General features: G+C 53.1%; 1 protein-coding gene across 1 annotated transcript; it reads right to left on the bottom strand.

Moving 5' to 3' along the window:
- Positions 1–494: 494 nt before the first annotated feature.
- RGSL1 (regulator of G protein signaling like 1) lies at positions 495–18,633 on the bottom strand (the record flags this gene model as incomplete). The annotated part of the gene is made up of 21 exons (XM_054833477.1): positions 495–1,319; positions 1,606–1,670; positions 1,797–1,888; positions 4,407–4,523; positions 4,690–4,814; positions 5,446–5,584; positions 6,334–6,514; positions 7,542–7,671; positions 8,080–8,176; positions 8,662–8,779; positions 9,245–9,438; positions 10,680–10,788; positions 11,207–11,293; positions 11,940–12,171; positions 13,952–14,014; positions 14,596–15,560; positions 15,720–15,881; positions 16,214–16,318; positions 17,299–17,428; positions 18,192–18,266; positions 18,541–18,633. Coding segments are annotated over 21 exons (3,372 nt in total), but the record flags the coding sequence as incomplete, so codon positions are not given.
- Between the last annotated feature and the right edge of the window lie 636 nt (positions 18,634–19,269).

Raw genomic sequence — 19,269 nt, 5'->3', positions numbered from 1 at the left:
CCAGGCTCAGCTGGGCTCAGGCTGCGGAGCCTGAAGTGTTAGTGCAAAGCACACAGAAATGCAGCTAGCTTTTGGGGCTGAAAGCTTGTGGGGCAAAAATCAAGTTAGAGCACAAGGGCAGCTTTGAGAAGCTGGTCAGAGTCAGGTTGTAGGAAGCTGATGCTGCTCCTATGCGCCTCATTTATTGAAATGTTGTTGGACTTTGGGTTCGTTTGGTTTTTTGATCCTCCAGAAGCAAAGCGTTGATAATCATAACTGACAAATATGAAACATGTCGTCCTCTGCCTTAAATGCACCTGTGTTATTCCCAGCATGCAGTCTTCTGGGATCTGAGGGTTAAAAAATAGCTGAAAATAGCCCAAAGGTTACAAAGCTGAGAGCTTGGCGGGAGCTGTCAGAGGCAAGGTGTGATATAGGTCATGGTCTGTTCTTCAAGAGGTCCACAGAACATTTGGGATTTCTGCGGTGACTTGGCAAAGCCGCTCTGACTCACTTTCACCTGGGGAAAATGAAGGTCTTTGATATGATTTGGTTAGTGCTTTGTGAGCATACTGGCTTTAAAAAAACCATCACGCCAAGGCCCCGAGTCAGGCATGAGCTGATTTTGACTGGAAAATCAGAAAGGCTCTGGCAAGACGGGCACCATCTCACCACCCAGGGACAGCTGAGTAGTAAAACCAGGTGGGATCTCTTAGCCTTGCCACCCATGGGAGGTATTTAATTTGTGTGGAAAGCATGGAGGGGTGAGGAGTTGGGGCAAGGTTGTAAGATGTTCTGGGCAGAGGAAGGCAAGCAAGCCTGGTCCTTGGTGAGAAGCATGGCTCCTTGTGTAGCGGGGCTCTGGGGACCGGTGGTCTTTGAGGACCCCCATCCTCAGGCAAAGTATTTATTGTGACTGTTTTCTGGCTTTGAGCACCTTCCAAATGTCTTGTAAGAGGACTTCAAAGGTGGTGGTGTGCTGTGTGCCCAGTGTGATTTATTTATGTTGTTACTGGGTCCCAGCTATTGGCAATGTGGTCTTCTACAGATACATGTGAAGAAAGAGACTGTTGTGTGGACAAGGGTATCTCCTTGGGTGGAAATGTGTTGTGGCACATCCCTACTGTGGTCACAGAGGTGCAAACTGCTGTGCTGTGTTACCAGGCAGGCTGGAGGATGCTGTGAGTTGCTTTATTTTTAGGTCTTGTTGCTGATTAAGTGCAAACTTTGCAGTGTGTCCCGACTGCTCAGCTTTCTTGGAGCACGTCCATATCCTGCTCAGCATGGATGGTAGGTTGGGAGGTCTGTTCTTCCTCGGGGGTCTGCCCTTCCCTCGGTGCCTGCAGGGAAGGGAGAGATGTTGTCTCAGTGGCTGCTGCTGCTGGAGGCAGGGTGTGGGTGATCAGGGATGAACAGCACGGCTGTGTGCTCCCCGGGGGGTGTTCGGGGCATGGAGAGGTGCAGCAACTGGGGATTTTCTGTGAAGGTTACTGGAGATGGTGGGGGTGACCAGCATCCTGCACAGACCCACCCAGCTGGTCTTTAGGTTTTAAGGGGAGTCATTGGTCTGCTGTTGCACGTGCTGGTGTGGTTTGGGGGAGGTAGACTGCCTCTGCAACCACCTACCTGCTCTGCAGGACAGGAGGCAGACTTGCTGAATGAGAGCCTCTTCTCAAGACTTTTATCTGAATCTGAGAAAAACAACATGCACAAATGTCCTATCATGGACCGACGCAGGGAGCCCTAAAGCCCAGCTCCCATCCCGGCAGCCAGAGCTCCCCTGGGGAGCAGGAGCACTCCTTTCAGCCCTGGCTCACCTCCTTGCTCCTCCAATAGCTCCATTGTCCTCTGGGGCTGCGGCAGCAGGACCTGAACCCCTTTCAGGAGCGTGAAGACAATGGTGGTGTGACTGTCTGGTGAGGGAGAAGAGATGAAGCAGTACTGTGCGGCAAGTGCTCTGGTGGCAAACGAGGGAGGATGGCGGGATGCGTTGTCCCCTTTGAATCCCACGGGGCTTGTACAGAGGTCAAGGAAGGGTGGTTGAGCCAGGACACGAGTTACCCACGTCTCCTTGACTGCAAAGCTGTTTGGGGGCTGCAGGGCAGGGGTGATGTGTCCCACCCTGGCTCTGCTGCAGGGTTGGGGGGTCCTGGGTGGCAGACGGGAGGCTTGCGAGGAAATGGCATTTGGAGAGACGAGGGGATGTGTGTGCACAGCTGTCCCCACGCACAGATGTGCTCTCAGCTCTGTGCCTGCATGGGTGGCTCCTCCCAAGAGGAGCTCTGTGCTCATGCCCGTGAAGCGGGGTGCAGGCAGTACGCCCAGTCTCAGCAGGACAGGCCCCTGCGCAAAGGCACAGACGGAGCCACAGTGACGCCTGGTGATGGCAGATGGATTCGTGTCTGGCACCTTCCCAGCCGTGCACGCGCCGCGTCTGCGCAAAGCAGCAGCCCTCAGAATAAGACAAAAGCAAGATGTGGGCGACAGGAGGTTTTCTCTGGAATTACAGGTATTTTCCCTAGCAATTTTAGTGCCTTTTAAAGACAGCACAACCAATTTTTCCCAGCTGAAAAGCAAGCTTTTTATCTAAAGGCCAGAAAAGCAAGACCCTTAGACAAAAGTGAAAGCGTGATAAGGTGCAAGGAAAGTATCCCGAGCAAAAGATGGCATGGGCATTAGCGCAGTCACAAACAGGAACCCATATTTTTGGGTTGCATGTTGATGTAGTTTACTCCTCCCTGACAGTCAGGGTGCTGCAGCCGGGGCTGCCTGCGAGTTGGCCGGCGATGCAGAGCGGGAGCCAGCCTGCGCCGCACCCCGCGGGTACCGCTCTGCCCTACCAAGGCGCGATGGCATCCGCCCTTCCTTTGCCGCCGGGCTGAACGTGCCAGCCACGCGGGCTAGGGCAGGAGAAACGAGGCAGGTCACGCATCTCTGCCCACAATGCGCCACCGGAGCTGGGGGATTTTTATCTGCCTGGCTCTGGTTATTCGTCCCTGCGAGGTGCTACGAGGAACTGTGGCCTGGGGACAAGAGTTGTTGCAGGGACATTTGCTGCAGGATTAATATCCGAGGAAGATAAGACTTTTCTACAGATCCCCAGCTGTTTCTCCAGAGCAGTATCTCCGTGTGCTTGCTCTCAGTATCTAACTGCAGGCTGCAGCGCTTGGCCAGCGGTGGGACTGTCCTGACCCTTAACGACAGTCGGCACTGATTAAATGTCTGTCTCTCCCCATCGGTTTCCTGAAGACCTTGGCAAACAAGTGCCTTTGCCCCAGACAGCAGAGCAGGTAGCTGCCGTGTAACACGACGTTTCTGGCTTGTCGCTAGCTGGGAATACCCGTGTGCTGGGTTAGTTTTTTGTCTGCTTTTTTTTTTTGGGTGGCAATAAGGTTTTGCGCTACAGCAGTTATGGCTGAAAAAGCCCTAGAAGTGCAGTGAGGCTTGGTAATAAAGCGGAGCTGAACATTGCATGCTGTCCAGGGGAATACCCAAGGTGTTTGAGCTAATAGAGGTGCTGGAGCACACCAGCACGGGGGGGGCTGTTACCCCAGCTCAGCTGCAGAGCAGTAGCTCAAGCTCCTGCCTGTAGGTATCAAAATCTTCTCGCTCTGCTGATTTTTTTATTTTTTTTTTTTATCCAGAACTTGACAGTGATAAATGACAGGGAGCAGATCACCGGCTTGCTGACACCCACTCGATCGTCAAAGCAAGATTAGTACGTGCCTATTTTGGTTTCCCCTTTAATCAAAAATCAATTAGACAATTGCCAAATGAATATTCAGCCAGGGAGCCAGGTTGTCAGGCAGACTGACAGCGCTTAGCACCGCTTTCTTTGTGTTTTTCAGTTCAGTGTTATTCAGTGTATTGAAACTAAACAAGCGGATGAGGAAGGGGGGAAAAAAAAATCCCTTTCCCCAGAGATGTCCTACTGACTGTCACATCAAATCCTGATGAAGCTTTTTCTCCGTTCCAGATGTTCAAAGCATCCTCCATGTAATGTCACTGAGCCTGGTGCTTGGCTGTATAGTTCTTTTCCTGCTCCCATCTGACTTGCAACCCAGAAGATTAGTTGCTTTATTTCTGTTTTAGGGTGTGTGTGAGAATATTTTTAACTTGTTTTTTGAAGTAAACAAGAGTTATGCAACAGCTCTTTGCTCGTGAAGTCTCTACACCCACTTCCCTATTCCCCAAAGAAATTTCTAAAAACCCACTGGGCAATTTTGACTGAATTTGATGGGAAGGTTTCAAAAATGCTCCATTTTCCAACAGGTCTGCACCACTTATGTCCTCAAAGCTGTGTGAAGGAAGGAGTTTGGCTCTTTTTAAGGAGAACCCCGTGGAGCCCTGAAACCCAGGTCTGGACATCTCTGTATTGGAAGAACAAGCCTGAGGGCAAATGTGGAGCAGGAGGACAGGCACTCAGCTTACTTGGACTGTAGATTTCAGATGATTCAGAGGAGGCTTTGGAACTGGGCGAAGAGATTGGCTCCCTGTCCTTTGCAGAGACTCGAAAGCTCCTCATCACCTTCCAGATGCAGAACCTGTGTGAGAAATACTGAAGACAGCAAACCTCCAAGCAGACATCTACAGCTAAGCTCCTGGGGAGTGTCTCATCTGCATTTTCATCATGTCAGAGGAACAGGTGGTTGGAGAAAGAGGCTGGCATCCACAGAGCCTCCCCCACCTTGGGAGAGAGGGGATAGGTACCTTCTCCAGAAGTGCATCAGGATGGGGAAGATGATGACTTTGGCCCTGTGGTAGAGGATACGGTTCAGTAGCCCTTTGGAAGATAAACTCCAGATGAAATCTCTCTCCTCTTCAGAGATGTTTACCTGACCACAGAAGTGAGGTTAGCCAAAGCAGTTTGTGACACTCCTGGTGGGCCCTAGAGGCAGGTTCCTCCCCCTGACCCCACCTTGCATTTCAGCAGTCTCTAAGAAGAGATGCTAGTTATGTCCTGGCCGACTGTCCCAGGTACGAGGGTGGGATTTCCCCTGGATTTCTGTTAGAAAGCACTGGGCTGTGCTTTCCGAAGGGAAGATAGGCAGAGCTGTGGCTACTATAGGAGAAGAGGTGGGGAGGGGATGATGGTGACATTGACCTCTGGAGACTGAAAGGACTGAACTGGTGGAGTGCAGCACCCATCCTGGTGCTTCAGCCCTGGCATTTCTCCAGCAGGTAGGGGATTTCACCATCTCCTTGTCTATGCACTTGTTCTCAATCAGTGTGAGTCAAGTGGTAGCATGGGTCTGGTGATGGATCGGTTCCCATACCATGGAGCCCAAGTGGAGGTCCCAAGCTCCAGACCATGCTCTGAAGCTTCACAGCATGCTTGGCTGGAGCAGATCCAACCCTCTGCCTGGTTCCCCTTTCCCCACAACAGCTCACAGCTGCGATGCAATTGTCTTGAGCAATGAGCAGACAGCAGCCTTCAGCCTTCCTGGGCAGGTCCCAGCATCTTACCCGCAACTTGGGGGGAATGTCAGAGTTCAGGAAGAGTTTGCTGATGATGGCAACTTTCCTCTTGAGAAAAGCAACTTCCTTTTCTGACTGCATGTTGCGAGCTGCCAGAGCTTCAACTGAATCAGCCAGCCTGGAAAACCTGCAAAGGCATGTGGGGTCTTGCTCTGAGACAAGTGCTCTTGACTGCTAGGCTAGACAGTCGTGTTCTTGCTGTGCTTTGTATTTATTGGGCCAGAAAAAGCAATCCACAAGGTGTGGAGCAGTGAAACAGGAGGTGTGAAAAGCCACTTCCTCCTTCTACCGCCCTCGTGGTCACAGCGTTCACCTGGGGGATGTGATCTTTGTCCTTCTTCAGGAAAAGAGGAGAATTGAAACCTGGTCTTGTGCATGTGGGGGTGTGCTGACTGCAGGGCTGTTGTGCGTTGGCCGTGGCTTGCTCTTACAGGTTTGTCAGGGAACTGGACAAAGTCAACGGGGAAATGCCAAAACTGGCATGTCAAGACAGGCGTAGGCAAAACGTTAGTTTGCTTGGGACTATCAAACCAAAAGTGCTTCTAGGGTACCCAAACAGGAACCCTGAGCCAGGGGACTTCGTCTGGTTGAAATGGAGGCTTTTGGGGGCTCCAGGGGCAGGTAACCATGAGGAGATTAGATGTAGACAGCTATGGGGTGAGACTTGGGTTGTGTCATATGATGTCCAGGTACCAGCTTTGCATAAAGATGTTGAAAGGAGTTTAGGGGTGGCGGCACAGACCTTAGCGTGTGCTGATGAATCCATGGACCAGGCTTTATCTGCTGCTGAGAGATGGGCACTACCTGCAGGATAAGTTTGGGCCAGAGCCAAGGGAGACTGGTGGTACCTGAGCACCCGGTGGAAAGGGAACTTACTTGTTGATCTCCAGATAAAAGCGGAGGTCGTCGACGAGGAAGTTGACGGTGATGAGCTGGTTGTTAAACAGGTAGCGTTTCACTAGTACCACTTCCTTGTCCGGTGGGGTGCTGGCAGAGGCCATGTGGGAGCGGAACGTGCTCGTGGTGCTGCTGCTCTGCATCGAGCTGATGGGCAAGTCTGAGAGAGAGGAAGAGCTGTTGTGTCCTGCTTCTCCCAGCACTGGGTTTGAGGCCAGCTGGGCATCTGATGCTGAGCTATACCCTGCTCCTTCACCTCACCTGTGCTTGCTTTACCTGCATGCAAGTCATTTGCTGAGAGTCTTTCTACCTAGGTGGACTACAGCCTTCCTGCAGTCAGGCTCTCCAGGGAATTCAGACCCATCCAGAGTGCAGGCTTCCCCCTAGCTTGGTTTCTCCATCCCTCCTCCTCTTTGCACCCGTGGAGTGCTTATGTTTTCATAGGGGATGGCCACAGGTAGATCAAAAGTCTACCTGTCTGTCTAACCATTTTCCTGTCTCTGACAGGGGCCACAAGCAGATAACTAGGGAGAAGGAAAGGTAAAACATCTGTGTTGTTTCCCCCATATCAATATTCTCCAGCTTCCAAACATTTTAATTTCCAGGGACTTCTTGATATCTAGATGGGGTTTCTGTGTATTTAGCAATTTCAGTGGATTTCTTTTCTAACAGCTTTTCCAGCCTGCTCTTACACCTGTGTGTAAACTTTCAGGATCTACATCCTTTGGCAAAGCACTCTGGAGGTCAGCTCCTTGTTGCATAGAAACAATTTCCTTTTGTTTACTCTTTGGCTTGTGCCACCTTAGCTTCATTTAGTGCCTTCTGGTTTTTTGTGGAAGGGATGCAAACTTGCATATAAATTACTACTTGAGAGAGATGCAACAGTGTCATGGGGCACCCGCATCAGAAGAACAGATATTGCATGAACGTGTATGCATACACGTTGCCTGTGCAAAATTCTGGACCTCATCTCCCGACCCCAGCACCCAAGTGTAGATTTGTGCACAGCAATACCTGGCATCCCAAAACTCCTGCTCTTCTGGCTCTTTATATGCCTCCAACTGAGAAAACTAAGTCAGCATATGGGGATGGGAGAGGAGCCGCAGGTTTCCTCCATTTACTTCTCTGCCTAAACCCAGGACTGTCTTGGGGAAGGAGGAGAGGGGGTGGCAGGAGTCTAGCCATACTTTCCTCCTCATTTCCTAGTTCCTGCCGGAGAAAGTCCTCAAACTCCACACGGCGTTTGTCATTGTCCATCTCCTTCCGGAACTTGCAGATGCTCCTGACGATGTTGTGAATGGCGTACCAGCCCCACCGCTGCGGAGACACGGCACAGCTCCTGTCAGCCAGCGACACGGCCCTGGGGAGCCAGCCCCTGGCTGCAGCAGTAGGGTCAGAACCCGCCCGTTTGGACCCACCACTGCAAGCTGGACCACCAGAGCCCAGCCTTCACAGTGAGATTTATGAGCCAGCCATCATCTTTGCTTTCTTGTATTTCTTGATTTTGCTGGTGGCTGTAGGTGATAGTGTGAATCACTTGGCCAGTCCTGACCAAATCTGGTGGAGTCTGCATGGAGCAGGACTCCAGAGCCTGTAGGAGTGAGGCTTTACCTACCAGCTGCCTTTTTGCAACTCCCATTTACAAGAGCACTGCTTCACTTGCAGCATCTCCTCTCTTTCTTGCCTGGACAACATCCCCAGCCTGCCAGCAGGGTCTTTCCTTACCAGCTTGTCTGTCGTGAAGTTCCTCATCCCATGCTGCAAGCAAAGGTTAGACTTATGCATATCGCCTGGAGGGAACAGGTCCTGGTACTCTTTAAACCTGCCGGATGCAAGATCAGAGGGAGAGCATCAAGGGCAGCCAGATGCACGAGGAGGGTGGTGTTTTGGTGGGAGGGTGGCTAAGTGGGGGGAGCAGCTGACAGGGATAGTCCTGGGGCTGGCGTCCCACTGGACTTCTGTTCATGGAGGAGGTTGGAGAAAGGGACAGGGGGCTGGAGTTTGGGACAGGTTTGGGAGTGTCCGTTCTGCTTATCTGTAGTGTACGTCCTCCTCCAGCCCAGCACCCTGCAAGCCCAGCAGTGCTTTGGTACCTATGGGACAAGCCCTGCCAGCCTTGCACACATAAATACATCAGCACCTGCAACAGCCGTTTTTCTGGGGTGAGGGTCTGGTTGGGATTTCAGTGCGATGGTTCATAGGGAAATACGTTTGTAGCAGTTGCTGTCTGTCCCCTTGGGGTTCCCATGGGAAGGATGTGTTTGTGTAACCACTGGGCTTAGGAACCAGCTCGGCCCAGGTCCTCACCATCGTTTTTCCATTGCTTTCTGGACAAAGACCTGTGCTGTCATCAACATGAAGGGGCTGACTACTTTGGCCTCATTTATCTCTTTGATGATTGAAGTGTGGCAGTCCAGCAGCTCCTCTGGAAGAGAAATGCATCACTGTCTACCCCTGCCAGCCACCCCCAAGCCGCCATGACATCTCTTCTTACCCTCACATCTGCAAGTAGCACCCTGTCCCATCTGTGCCTGCCCTGATTGCTGAATTTGGTTGCCTCATCTCTTTTCCTTTCTATACTATGTTAATTGCATACTTTGGGAGTGAAGCTGTGACTCCAAGAGCACCTAAAGGAATCCAGGGAAGAGCTATTTCTGCCACTGCAGGAATTGCATGTTGCAGGTCTTGGTCAGTAGATCCTGCCAAAGAAGTAGGCTCCCTTCCTAGAAATATAAGTGGGAGTGGAAGGCCTCAGCAAATAGATGCTCCACTGGACAGGAGAATTGGCAGGTCCCTGCAAGGTAATGTAAAATCTGCAGCCAGCATCCAGCTCAGGGAAAAGAGGCTTCCATCATGAATGGAGTAAACTGCAGGGTGAGAGGGTGCCTACCAGCTGGGATTTCAGCATGGAAATAATTTCTGACAATGTTGTTAATGAGTAAGCTCTTCGTCTTGGGGTTGGTCTCTGAGACTAGCTTCTCCACAGCCATCCAGAAGCGCAGTGGTTCATCTGCGTTGCGCTCCTCGAGGAACTGCTTGAAGAACTGCAGGTGGGCAGGGTTGTGCAGTACTTTCACAAAGTGCCTGTAGAGGAGGAGACACCAGGAGATGTGATCTCTGTGCTGCCAGTGACCTGGAAAATAGCCAGGACCTCTGTGCTTGCTTCTCAAACAAGAGACACCTGAAGAAGAGCTAGAAACACATGGATGAGTGATGCCTGGGGATCTGTAAAGCAGATGGGCCAGTAAAGGTGCTGGTGGAGCACAGCCTCCCTTGTCTGTCTTGCCCATCCACCGAGCTGTTGGGAATCTGGAGGGGGATTTTCCTGACAAGCTCTTTCTTTTCTGCCATAGGTGCACCTGGCCAACAGCTTTGCTGCCGTGGTCCAAAGGAACCGGTCTCAGCCTGAAGAGGAGGCTTTGCCCAGGGACTCAAGGAGGAGGCAGGACTTTGGGTCTGCGCTGGAGACCTCAGAACCTGCAAATGCAGCAGGGCAGCCCCCGCAGAGACGAGGGGAGGGAAGCAGGTAAGGATGGGGGACCTGGAAAGACTGGTGGGAGGAGGAGGTTGTGCTCCCCTCTGGCACTTGCTGAGAATGAGCAATAATTTGCCACTGGATGGCAGAGAACTTCATGGGTTTGGTTCTGGGGTGGAAAACCCTTGCAATTGGTAGATCAGGAGATTATTGATAGATGTAAAGCCAGAGGACAGCCACATTGTAAAGATTCAGCAGAGTTTTGGAAGACCAGAGTTGGGAGTGGACTGGGATTTTGGGTCATTTATGAGATTAGCAAACCCTTAATTGAAGATCAATGGACTGGGTCAGATACTTTGTCTAAGTGTGGCTCCCAAGACTGACTTGTGTCCTGGATACCACTTATATCCCAGTGTGGAGCTGTGAGGACTCATCTGGAATATTCCCAGGATGTGAGACATCAGCCACATGGACATTCACGCAGTCAGCGAGGACAGAGATTTATGTGTGGTCACAGGGTATTTTTAAGTGATTTTCTGGGCAAATCTGAGACCTGCCCGGCTGTAGTACAAGTGGCGTGCCAGGGAGTGATTGAGGATGAAGTACATGAGATGCACAAGATGTGAGGAGTAAATCTGAACTATGGGATTGTGGGTGGGTTAAAACATTTTTCTCCTTTCCCCAGTAACTCCACAGTTTGGACTCATGGGGTACTCATGCCTACATTTGAGAGGGGCCAATGATGAAGCAAGGAGCAGTGGCACTATGGGAAAGCACTGGGAAAAATCTGCCTTTTGCTTTTGGCTATTTCCACTCTTTCAGCAAAGCCCTGTGCTGCAAGGTGCCAGACCTGGGTCTTCTAGACGGCTTCTCTACTGCAGCAGTGGTGGACTTCATTGTGCTTGATTTGTTTTTTCTCATGGGATGAGTCCTTTTCTTTCTGTTCTCGGGTTCAGCGGCTGTGGGGACAGAACATGGTTGGTCCATTCCTCAGGTGACAGCCAGAGCCCGCTCACAGCTGTCCGCAGAGCAGAGGACCCCAAAGAAGCCCAGGCTTCTCCAGAGCCACCATGCTGATGTCTGCATGGTGAGCCCAGCTCACAAGATGATGGAGAACTCTTTGCTTCTGCGTGGTTTGACCACCCTGGTATCTGCTTCAGAGAAACCCTCCCACTTCCACCCCCTCTGGCTGGATTAACACCCCAAAACATGTGCCTTTCAAGGGTGGCTAAACCTCTCTCCTTCTGGAGATGTTCTACAGGATGCAAGCAGGGAAGACTGCTGCTTGTCCAGTCCCCTAAGGGTACGCTGGAGCACTTCCAAGGGCATGATGGTTGGGAGCCCACCCTGCTTCTAGCCTGCTCAGACTGGACTCACCAAGTGATGGGCTTCTGAGAAACAGCAGCTCATTTTCCTTGCTTGGGCTACCCACAGCCAGCTTATTTGATATCATCTTCTGGGAGTCTGCGTCAGATAGAGAAGAGGGGAAGAGATCCAATGTTCATTCCTCCACTTGCTCCGAGTGCTGTATTGTGATCGCTACTTGTCATTCCTTTCCCATTCCCTGTCCTGTTCCCGTGATCTACCTGTGACACTGCATTTCTGAGGCATGACCGAGGCCCCACAAGCTACCTAAGGGTTGCTACAGGTGACTGCTGTCACTCTCAGTGACCCGGCAGGTGCCCAGAAACTTGACATCATTCTCAAAAGATGATGTGAGAAGACAAAGCTTAGGTGTTACACCTTTGTGGCCAGTCCCAGCATCCACAGGAGAAGGTGTGGAAGTGGGGTGACAGTGGCTGTTGCTGGCTTTGGATTTCAGTCACTTTGCAGCCTTCATTTGATGTGGTGACCCAGGCTGGTGCAGGGAGGTGGCATTTGGTGCCTCTGGTACTGGCAGGAGGGAATTTGGCCCACAGGTCACTGCCAAAGCTTGGATTACAGGTGATGGCTCCTAGATACCCAGTCCATGATGTCCACGTGCTGCCGGCAATACAGCGATGCACCGAAGCCTGTGCGTTAGGGGCACTGGTCACCACGGGTGCACAAAATGCACTTTACCATCCTGAGCCAACATGAGCCCTGGCAGAAATTCAGAGCCTCCTCTTACCAGTCCTGTACAGGAGAGGTTCCACCTCTGCCTGGATGGAGCCCCCTTTCCGGAGGTCCCGAGTGCCAATTAATCGCCAGTGCTCAGAGGAGAGACCTTCCAAGTTCCTCGTGCTGTGCAAGGCCTGGCTCAGCTTCAAGGACGCGTTTATCCGCTCGGACAGGAGGAAACATTCATTTTTCCCAACAGCGTGGCCTTGCATCTCGGGCATTGGGACATCGCTCTGCAGAGACTATGGCGAGAAGAGCAGAGGGTGATTGCACAGAGCACGTACCCCGTCTGATGAGCTGCTCCTGTGCTGTGCCCGACGGGCTAGCTGCATGTTTTGAGGTGCCTTAGAGTACAAACCTACCCAAGATAGATCTTTGCTTTAGCCTCAAACCATCTGGAAGAAATCTAGGTGAACACGAAGCTCAGCATAGACCTTAAACCTACCCGTGCAGCTGCTGGAAGCTGTCTCACATCTGCCTGCAGCTGGGACGTCCCGGGGACACGCAGCAGGTCCCTCAGGTAGCCCAGACAACGGCTTGCCAGCAAAGGCAGCGGCTTTCCTGAAGATGTCAACATCCACCCAGGAGGACTGAAAACAACCCTGAAGGTGTCCCCGGCAGACAGGTAACCTCGTGCGCCTCTTCGGTTGGCTGCCGTCCCTGGGACGGGCTCTGGCCGGTGCCCTGGGAGTGCCCCCGCTGAGACCCTCCTGCAGGTTTTGTCCCTCCCCAGCGGCGAGCAGTTTGCACGACTCGCCACGCAGCAGGGTCAGAGCGGCTGGTTTCTGACCGAGATACACGCTGCTGAGCGCGAGCACCAAAAATAACCCTGCTAAGCCCCCGAGCAGTTCCCCTGACATCAGCACAGCGAGACCCGGGAGGAGTTTGGCTTAGGGAACGGTGCCTGCCGAGAGCGTGGCCTCGATGCCTGCTGAAGTGCTAATTGCACTCCCAGACCAGGGCTGTGATCTGAGGGGTAATTTCCTTGACAAGAGATGCTTAAAAACCTGGGCAGCTAATTAACTTACAACCAAGAGCATTGAATGAATCAGGGTCAGGAGCTGCCAGCTGACTTTTCCAAGCTGCTCAGCTCTCGCTGACTGAGATGCTGGCATCTCTGTGAGCCAGGTCTTTGGGGGCACTAGCCCTGACAGCCTCTCCTTACCACTTCCAGTGCTGATTTTTACATTGCAGTTGGGGAAAAAGCCTAACGGTTGGCTTGGAGAACGTTGTCTGCAGTGAGCAAAATTGCCTGCGTAGGTTGTGCAGGGCCCCAAGCACGTGGGATGCTCGGGGGTTTCTGTCTGCGAGGAGGTTCCCGGGTGTAAGGCTAGCATTTAGGGTGTTAATAAACATGAGGTATTAGTGGGATTTCCACTGCCGGGAGGGGTAATAGTCCGGGAAGATGAGTGCTTGTGTGACTCGGCTTCCTTAAATCATCCCTTTACACAGTGGAAAAAAAAATACGTGGAAAACTTGAGCACGGTTGAATCATAGGCTAAAAGGCTTCATGCCCTCTTCCCCCAGCGCGTTGGCCAGGCGCTCGTGCTGGGACAGGGACATACACGTGTGTTTGCACGTGAGTCACAGCAATAGTAGTATTTGCTGTGGGCAAGGAAAAAAGGGGTGAGAATTAATTCCCAGCAGTGTTTTGCCTATGAGGCAGTTACCCAGTGCACTGCCTGCTCCTGGTCTCACCCCTGCCTACCCTGGAAAACAGCTTTTAAGTCTCCTTGGTTTTGGGATGGGTCGTGGCCTGTCTTAGGGGAGCTCTCGCAGGGCGTGCCCGCAGCGCTGCTGACTTACGGGATGCTGCGGTGGAGGAGCTGAGGATCGTTGCTCCCGGCAGCTGGAGCAGGGCAAGCACCGCCGTAGCGCCCTGCAGCAGCACTGGCCGGGAAAACACTGGGATGCTGGACCACTGCTGGGCTTCCCCTCCCTCCTTCTCTCCAACTTTTCACATCCCTGCTGTTACCTGTGTGCCCCACGAGCATGCCCGTGTGCCCTGTGCATCCCCTTTACCATAAACTGGAGGAATGTCCTGTCATCGTCAGCCAGAAATTCCTCGTAGAAGCAGCAGAGCACCTGAGGAGGAGCAAAGGTGGGTTGTCCTCAGTCAGTGCTCCAGCAGCAACCGGCACCCCCCAGCCCTGCAGTACCCTGAGGTCGCAGCGGTGACGCCGTGGGCAGGTTATACCTCGCTGAGATGCCCAGGACAGCTCTGCCAGGAGCTGTATGCCCAGGCTGGTCCATTGGGCTGCTCGGAGGCTGCCCAGAAGTGCTTGGGTTGTAAATGCGTTTTACTTGTGCTGGAACTGGCAACTCGGATGCAAAAGGACAACCAGTGCCCTGCCGTCCCCTGGTCCTTGGCATGCGCATCTAACAACTGAGGTCACCAGCTGCTAAATAACTGCTCGCCTCTGCTCCACTGCCCAGCAAACCAGTGAGGATGCTCCCCTCCGCTGGCCTGGCACATCTTGGTCACTGGTTCCAGTGCAAGGTGGTTTGCCACTATAAGGTTTGGGTTTTTTTCTCTTCCTAATCTCTTTTCATCTTCATTTTCCAAATACTTTTCTCTTAAACAGGCCCACAGCCCTCACATCAGCCTAGGGGTGCCAATGCCAGATGTGCCTCCCAGCCTGACCACTGCCAGCACTGCTCTGTACCTTGCAAATCTCTTTCTGGGCTCTGAATATCCAGGGGGAGAATTCTCCAGACATCAGATGATCCCGCAAGCTCCTGAGAGTCCTGGTCTCCAGGGGAAGCTGCTGAATGGTGCCCTCCTCCAGATAGGTCTTGCATATCTTTTCCCCGATCAAACGACGCAAGAAGAAACTGTTTTCTGTGCTGGGGTCCAACACCACGGGCAGAAATTCCTCCAGGTCATGCCACAGGTCCAGGAGAAGAGTCTCCGCAGACCGGTCCCGGCAGTTCAAGAAGTCCCTGAAGGGCCGTCCTGCACAGCAATCAGCGCTAAGGGCCCAGGGAAGGAAACTCAAGGTCTTGACTGGCTTTCTCAGGGACGGCAGCTGGACAAGGGGTGCAGAGGAACGCAGGTTAGAGAGGACTTTCTCTTCAGAGAGGTATTCCGGATGAAGGACCTGCTCTGCACTGGGTCTAGGTCTTTTGGGAGAGGTTGCTCCTCCTTTGCCTCCAAAGGCAGTGTTTGCAGGATGCTCTGACTGCCAAGGAATCAGTCCCAAAGCATCCTTATCCAGATGTGAATCTTTTGTGCTCCCAGCTGGCCCCAGCTGCCTTCCTGGTTGCACCTGAAAACTGGGCATCTTCATTTCTTGGGTGTCTCTTCCCTCATTGACCAGAGTCCAGATCTCTGCTTTGGCCTTCTTGCTGCAGTAGGGCCCCAATAAACCCTGGCTTCTTTTAATATGCATCATGAAGACATTCTCCGAAAAGTCTGAGGGCTCCTGCAAGTTGGCCTGTAATAAACGCTCCCGATATTCCTGCAGCAGAGGCTGGCATGATTTTTCTTCCTCCATGCCCATCTTGCAGTGGATGAAGAACTTAGGGAGCCAATAACTCTGAATCATAAAAAGAGCCTGTTCCTGCATCTTGCTTAGGATCTCCCGCCTGGTGCTGATGGGCTGAACGTGGCTGGGTTTTGGCAGTGACCCTGAAATGGATGCAGGGGATTATGATGAGGAAATGGCTCCATGCAGACCGTTCCCCAGCCAAGCAAAGCTGGTGATGGTATCCTGTCTCTCTGGGAGCATCCAGGAAAGACCACCTCTCTGGAAGGGTACTGCTCGTCCCCAGCTCCCGTGTTTCTTACCAGCGATGGTCCTGCAGAGAGTGATGATGCTGGAGCCTTCGCGCAGGTGAGTGGCTTTCAGCCTGCAGAGCAAGGACAGGTAGAGGTCCCTCTGCCTTGTGTCTGACTCGTCTAGCCCCAGGAGCCTTTCGGTGGTGAGCCAGAAGTTGGTCAGTTCCTCCCCTGTGGATCAGACAAAGGATGGGAATTGGAAGGAGTCCCTGGAAGCCCTGCTGATGAGCAAAGCAGTCTTTTTTTAAAAAAGAGAAAGAAGGAAAGATCCCCTGGATGAACCAACAGACCAGTGTAGAGAAGAGCCAGGGTTATGCACCCCCCCAGCGTGCAGCACCCATGCTGGGGCTCTGCTATGGGCTCATCTTCCAAAGCTCTATCTGGGATCACAGTGTCTCCTTTCCCACCGGTGCTCACCCGTGCCCCCAGCTCTGTGCTGGTGTCCCACCGGGCAGCTTGCAGGTGGCTGGCTGAGAAGAGGTTGTGGAGCGCCCCGTGCCCACCTGCCATTCCTTGGACGAAGGCCCGAAAGTGGCACATGCCCTGGCTCCCGCTGATGCACTTCTCCAGCAGCCACTGGTCAGCACTTTGCCAGTTCAGCAGTTTTGCTGTCAGAGACAGAGAGAGCACACAGCATGGCATCGGGTGGGGGGGGTGTGCAGGAGTGGTCCCCAAGAAAGCCCTCTGGACCCCCCCAGCATCCCCCCAGCCTCCCGGACAGAGGGCAGTGGTGCTGTGAGCCAGGAGACCAGCAAATCACACCGAAATGGAAGTTTCAGACAGGTTGTGGGATGCACATGTGGCGTTTGCAAGGACAACCCGCTCATGTCGGTGATAGTCTGCCCAGCTATCGTGCCTCTTCCCCTTGCAAACATCCATCTGTTTTGCTTGAGTTTGGGGCTCACTCTCAACTTCCTTCAGCTTGAGGTTCAACCCAGCTGGAGAAGAAGCAGCAATGTATTCAGAAATGGAGCACACCTCAACGAATCGCTTATTTTTCTGAAATGAAAATCTGCATCCCAGCTGCCACAGCTTTCTTTCCAGTGGCCGCCTCTTGCATGGACGCGCAGGCTGACAAAGCAGTTGGCTGGGCTGAGGTGGCTCATTTTAGGGGTAAACTGAGCACAATTCAGACTTCCTGCTGATAGGATAGACCACGGCATAGGCCTATTTTCCCAGCATAGGATGCATCATACGAGCAGCTTATTGCAATACAGTGCAAGAGCTCTGGGCACCCTGCGTAGCAGCAAACCTGAAATGCCAGGAACCCCATTTCCCAGGTCCGAGGATGCTCTCCAGCCCTGCTCCACCCATGATCCACATGGTAAACCCTGCTAAGCAGCTATTTCAGCTCAGCTCCACGGAGGCAGCAGACCTGTACCAACAGGGCAGTGGGGTAAAGCCCTGCTCATCCCGTGGAAACCCTGGGATCTGCCACATCCCTAAAAATGGGACGTGCAATGCCTTTTTAACCCAGAGCAGAGGCACGACCCACTGGGCAGGCACCAAACGGTGACAGCCCCGGCCAGAGGAAGCCCTGCTGCGGCGGCAAAGCTGCTCCGATTTCCTCTGTGCTGCAATGACTCACCTGCTTCCCCCGACCGAATGAAACCCAGGAGCTTCTGGCAGAGGACGAGGTGGAGGCACAGGCTGGATTTGCAGAAGTGAGGCAGGCGGTGCTTTTTCAGCCAAGCCAGTAAAGCTGGGGGGCTGGGATCCTGCGTTGCAACCCCCGCGCCCAAGGAGAGGATTAGGCTGTGAGCGAGGAGCCGTCTCTTGCCTGGGGATTTGGGTGAGTAACGGGGCCCTGCTATGGGGGGAAGGAGGCAGGGGAAAGCACCCTGTTGCTAGACTGTGATGCAAGCCATCCCCGTGCTGGGAGCGAAGGGGGATACTCAAGCTATAGCCCCTGCCTGCATCCCCTTGAGCTCTGCTTGCAAACCTGGGAGACCCAGGCACTGCGTGGCTGCCTCTCCTCGCAGCCTGCCTGCTTTCCCGGAGCCCGGGCAGGAAGGCACAGCAGCTTTCTGGCAGCACCAGAGGAGCAGGTTCCCTTTTGCTACGGGATCTGAGCACCGCAAGTGGCGCTCGTGGCTGTGGGGACGGGAGACGTCCGTGGGGAGGGCTGAGCCAGTTTGGAGGATCAACAGGACTTCATTCAGGAGGAATGCAGGACACGAGGGGCTGATGTTCGTGTCCTCCTTCTCTGCCACCACGCGTGCTCTCCTTAACTCCAGCTATCAATGTTTACTGAGGGCTGGAGGGACCCCATAAGCTGCACCAGGACTTTAAATGGCTTGTGCTCCTCCCAGGGCTTAAAAGCAAAATGACACCTGGATTTGAAATAATCCCCTGGCTGCACGAACAGGAGAGCCAGAGAGTGGCCTTGGCAATGAGAAACTAGCTCCTTCCCTCCCCTGCCCTGTGCCCTTCCTCCCTCCTCCTCACCCCCCTCCCTCCTCACGAGGGGCGTTTTCTCACCAGGCTGCTCGGCAGCTCTGGCCAGAGGTCCCACTGCCCCGTGCTGCTGATGTAGATGGGTGTCTGGCCAAAAACCTGTACCGAAAGGAAAGGGGAGAGCTGAAAGAGATGAAGGGTGGCAGGAGAGCCCAAAGCCCAGCTCTTCTAGTTAGTCCTCGCTACAGAGAAGGGCATCGTCTTCCCTTTCAGACCTGTGTCTCCAAGCTGAGGTCCTCAGGTTTCCCTCACTTTCCAGCCTGAGCATGGTGTATCCCCAATTTTCCTGGGGCCTCTAACACCACAGAACCTGAAAGTTCACCCGAGAAGAGTTCAGAAAGGTCCCGGGCTTTATGGTACAGAGTGGACTTACAGGAAGATTCAGAAATGTGTTGAAGAAGTCGACAAAAACATCATCTCTCAGCAGAAGCCCCAAGTCTGTGGAGGCTATGGTTGCTACAAGGGGGAGAAGAGAAAGTTACCCGGGCTTTGTGTTGCCAAGTGTGAAAGGAATGTGAACAGAAGGATGAGTTTTGAGAGGGACAGCTCTAGGGGATGTGCAGTATGGGCTTGTTCTGTGCACACACGGGAGGATTTGGACCTGGGACAGTCCATGAAATTTGGGTCCCAGTGCACCCATGTGCTCTGGGCAGGGTGGCACAGGGTGTTTGGAAAGCATCAGGTTCAGCTGCACACAGGAGCTGGAAAGTTTGAATGGCAGCTTCCTAAATGGCAAAGGGACGTGGTTTGTGGTGGCATCACTGGGGCAGGAGAAAGGAGGTGCTGTGCTCCTCCACCTTACCCAGCCAGCAGGCATAATCCTGCCATGACGGAGAGGAACTGTGTGCAGTGCTCTGGTGCTGCTGCTCCAGCCCCACCGCCTTGGTGCCCTCTGAGTCCTCTTGCTCAGGTTCTGGTAGCAAATTTCCCCAAATTTGCAGGCACCATCAGGCAGGGAGCAGGTTGTGGCTCTGGGTAGAGTGACAGTTGCTGCAGACCCCCACCCCATCCACCCAGGACATCTAGGTAGCGTGCCAGTAGTGCCCAACACCTCCCACTATCCTGTGAAGTTTTATTTGTGTTTGAAAGATCTGGATGCAAG

This window comes from Grus americana, chromosome 8 (assembly GCF_028858705.1).
Source record: "Grus americana isolate bGruAme1 chromosome 8, bGruAme1.mat, whole genome shotgun sequence".
Taxonomy (NCBI): Eukaryota; Metazoa; Chordata; class Aves; order Gruiformes; family Gruidae; genus Grus; species Grus americana.
This window is presented reverse-complemented; position numbering and strand designations above follow the sequence as displayed.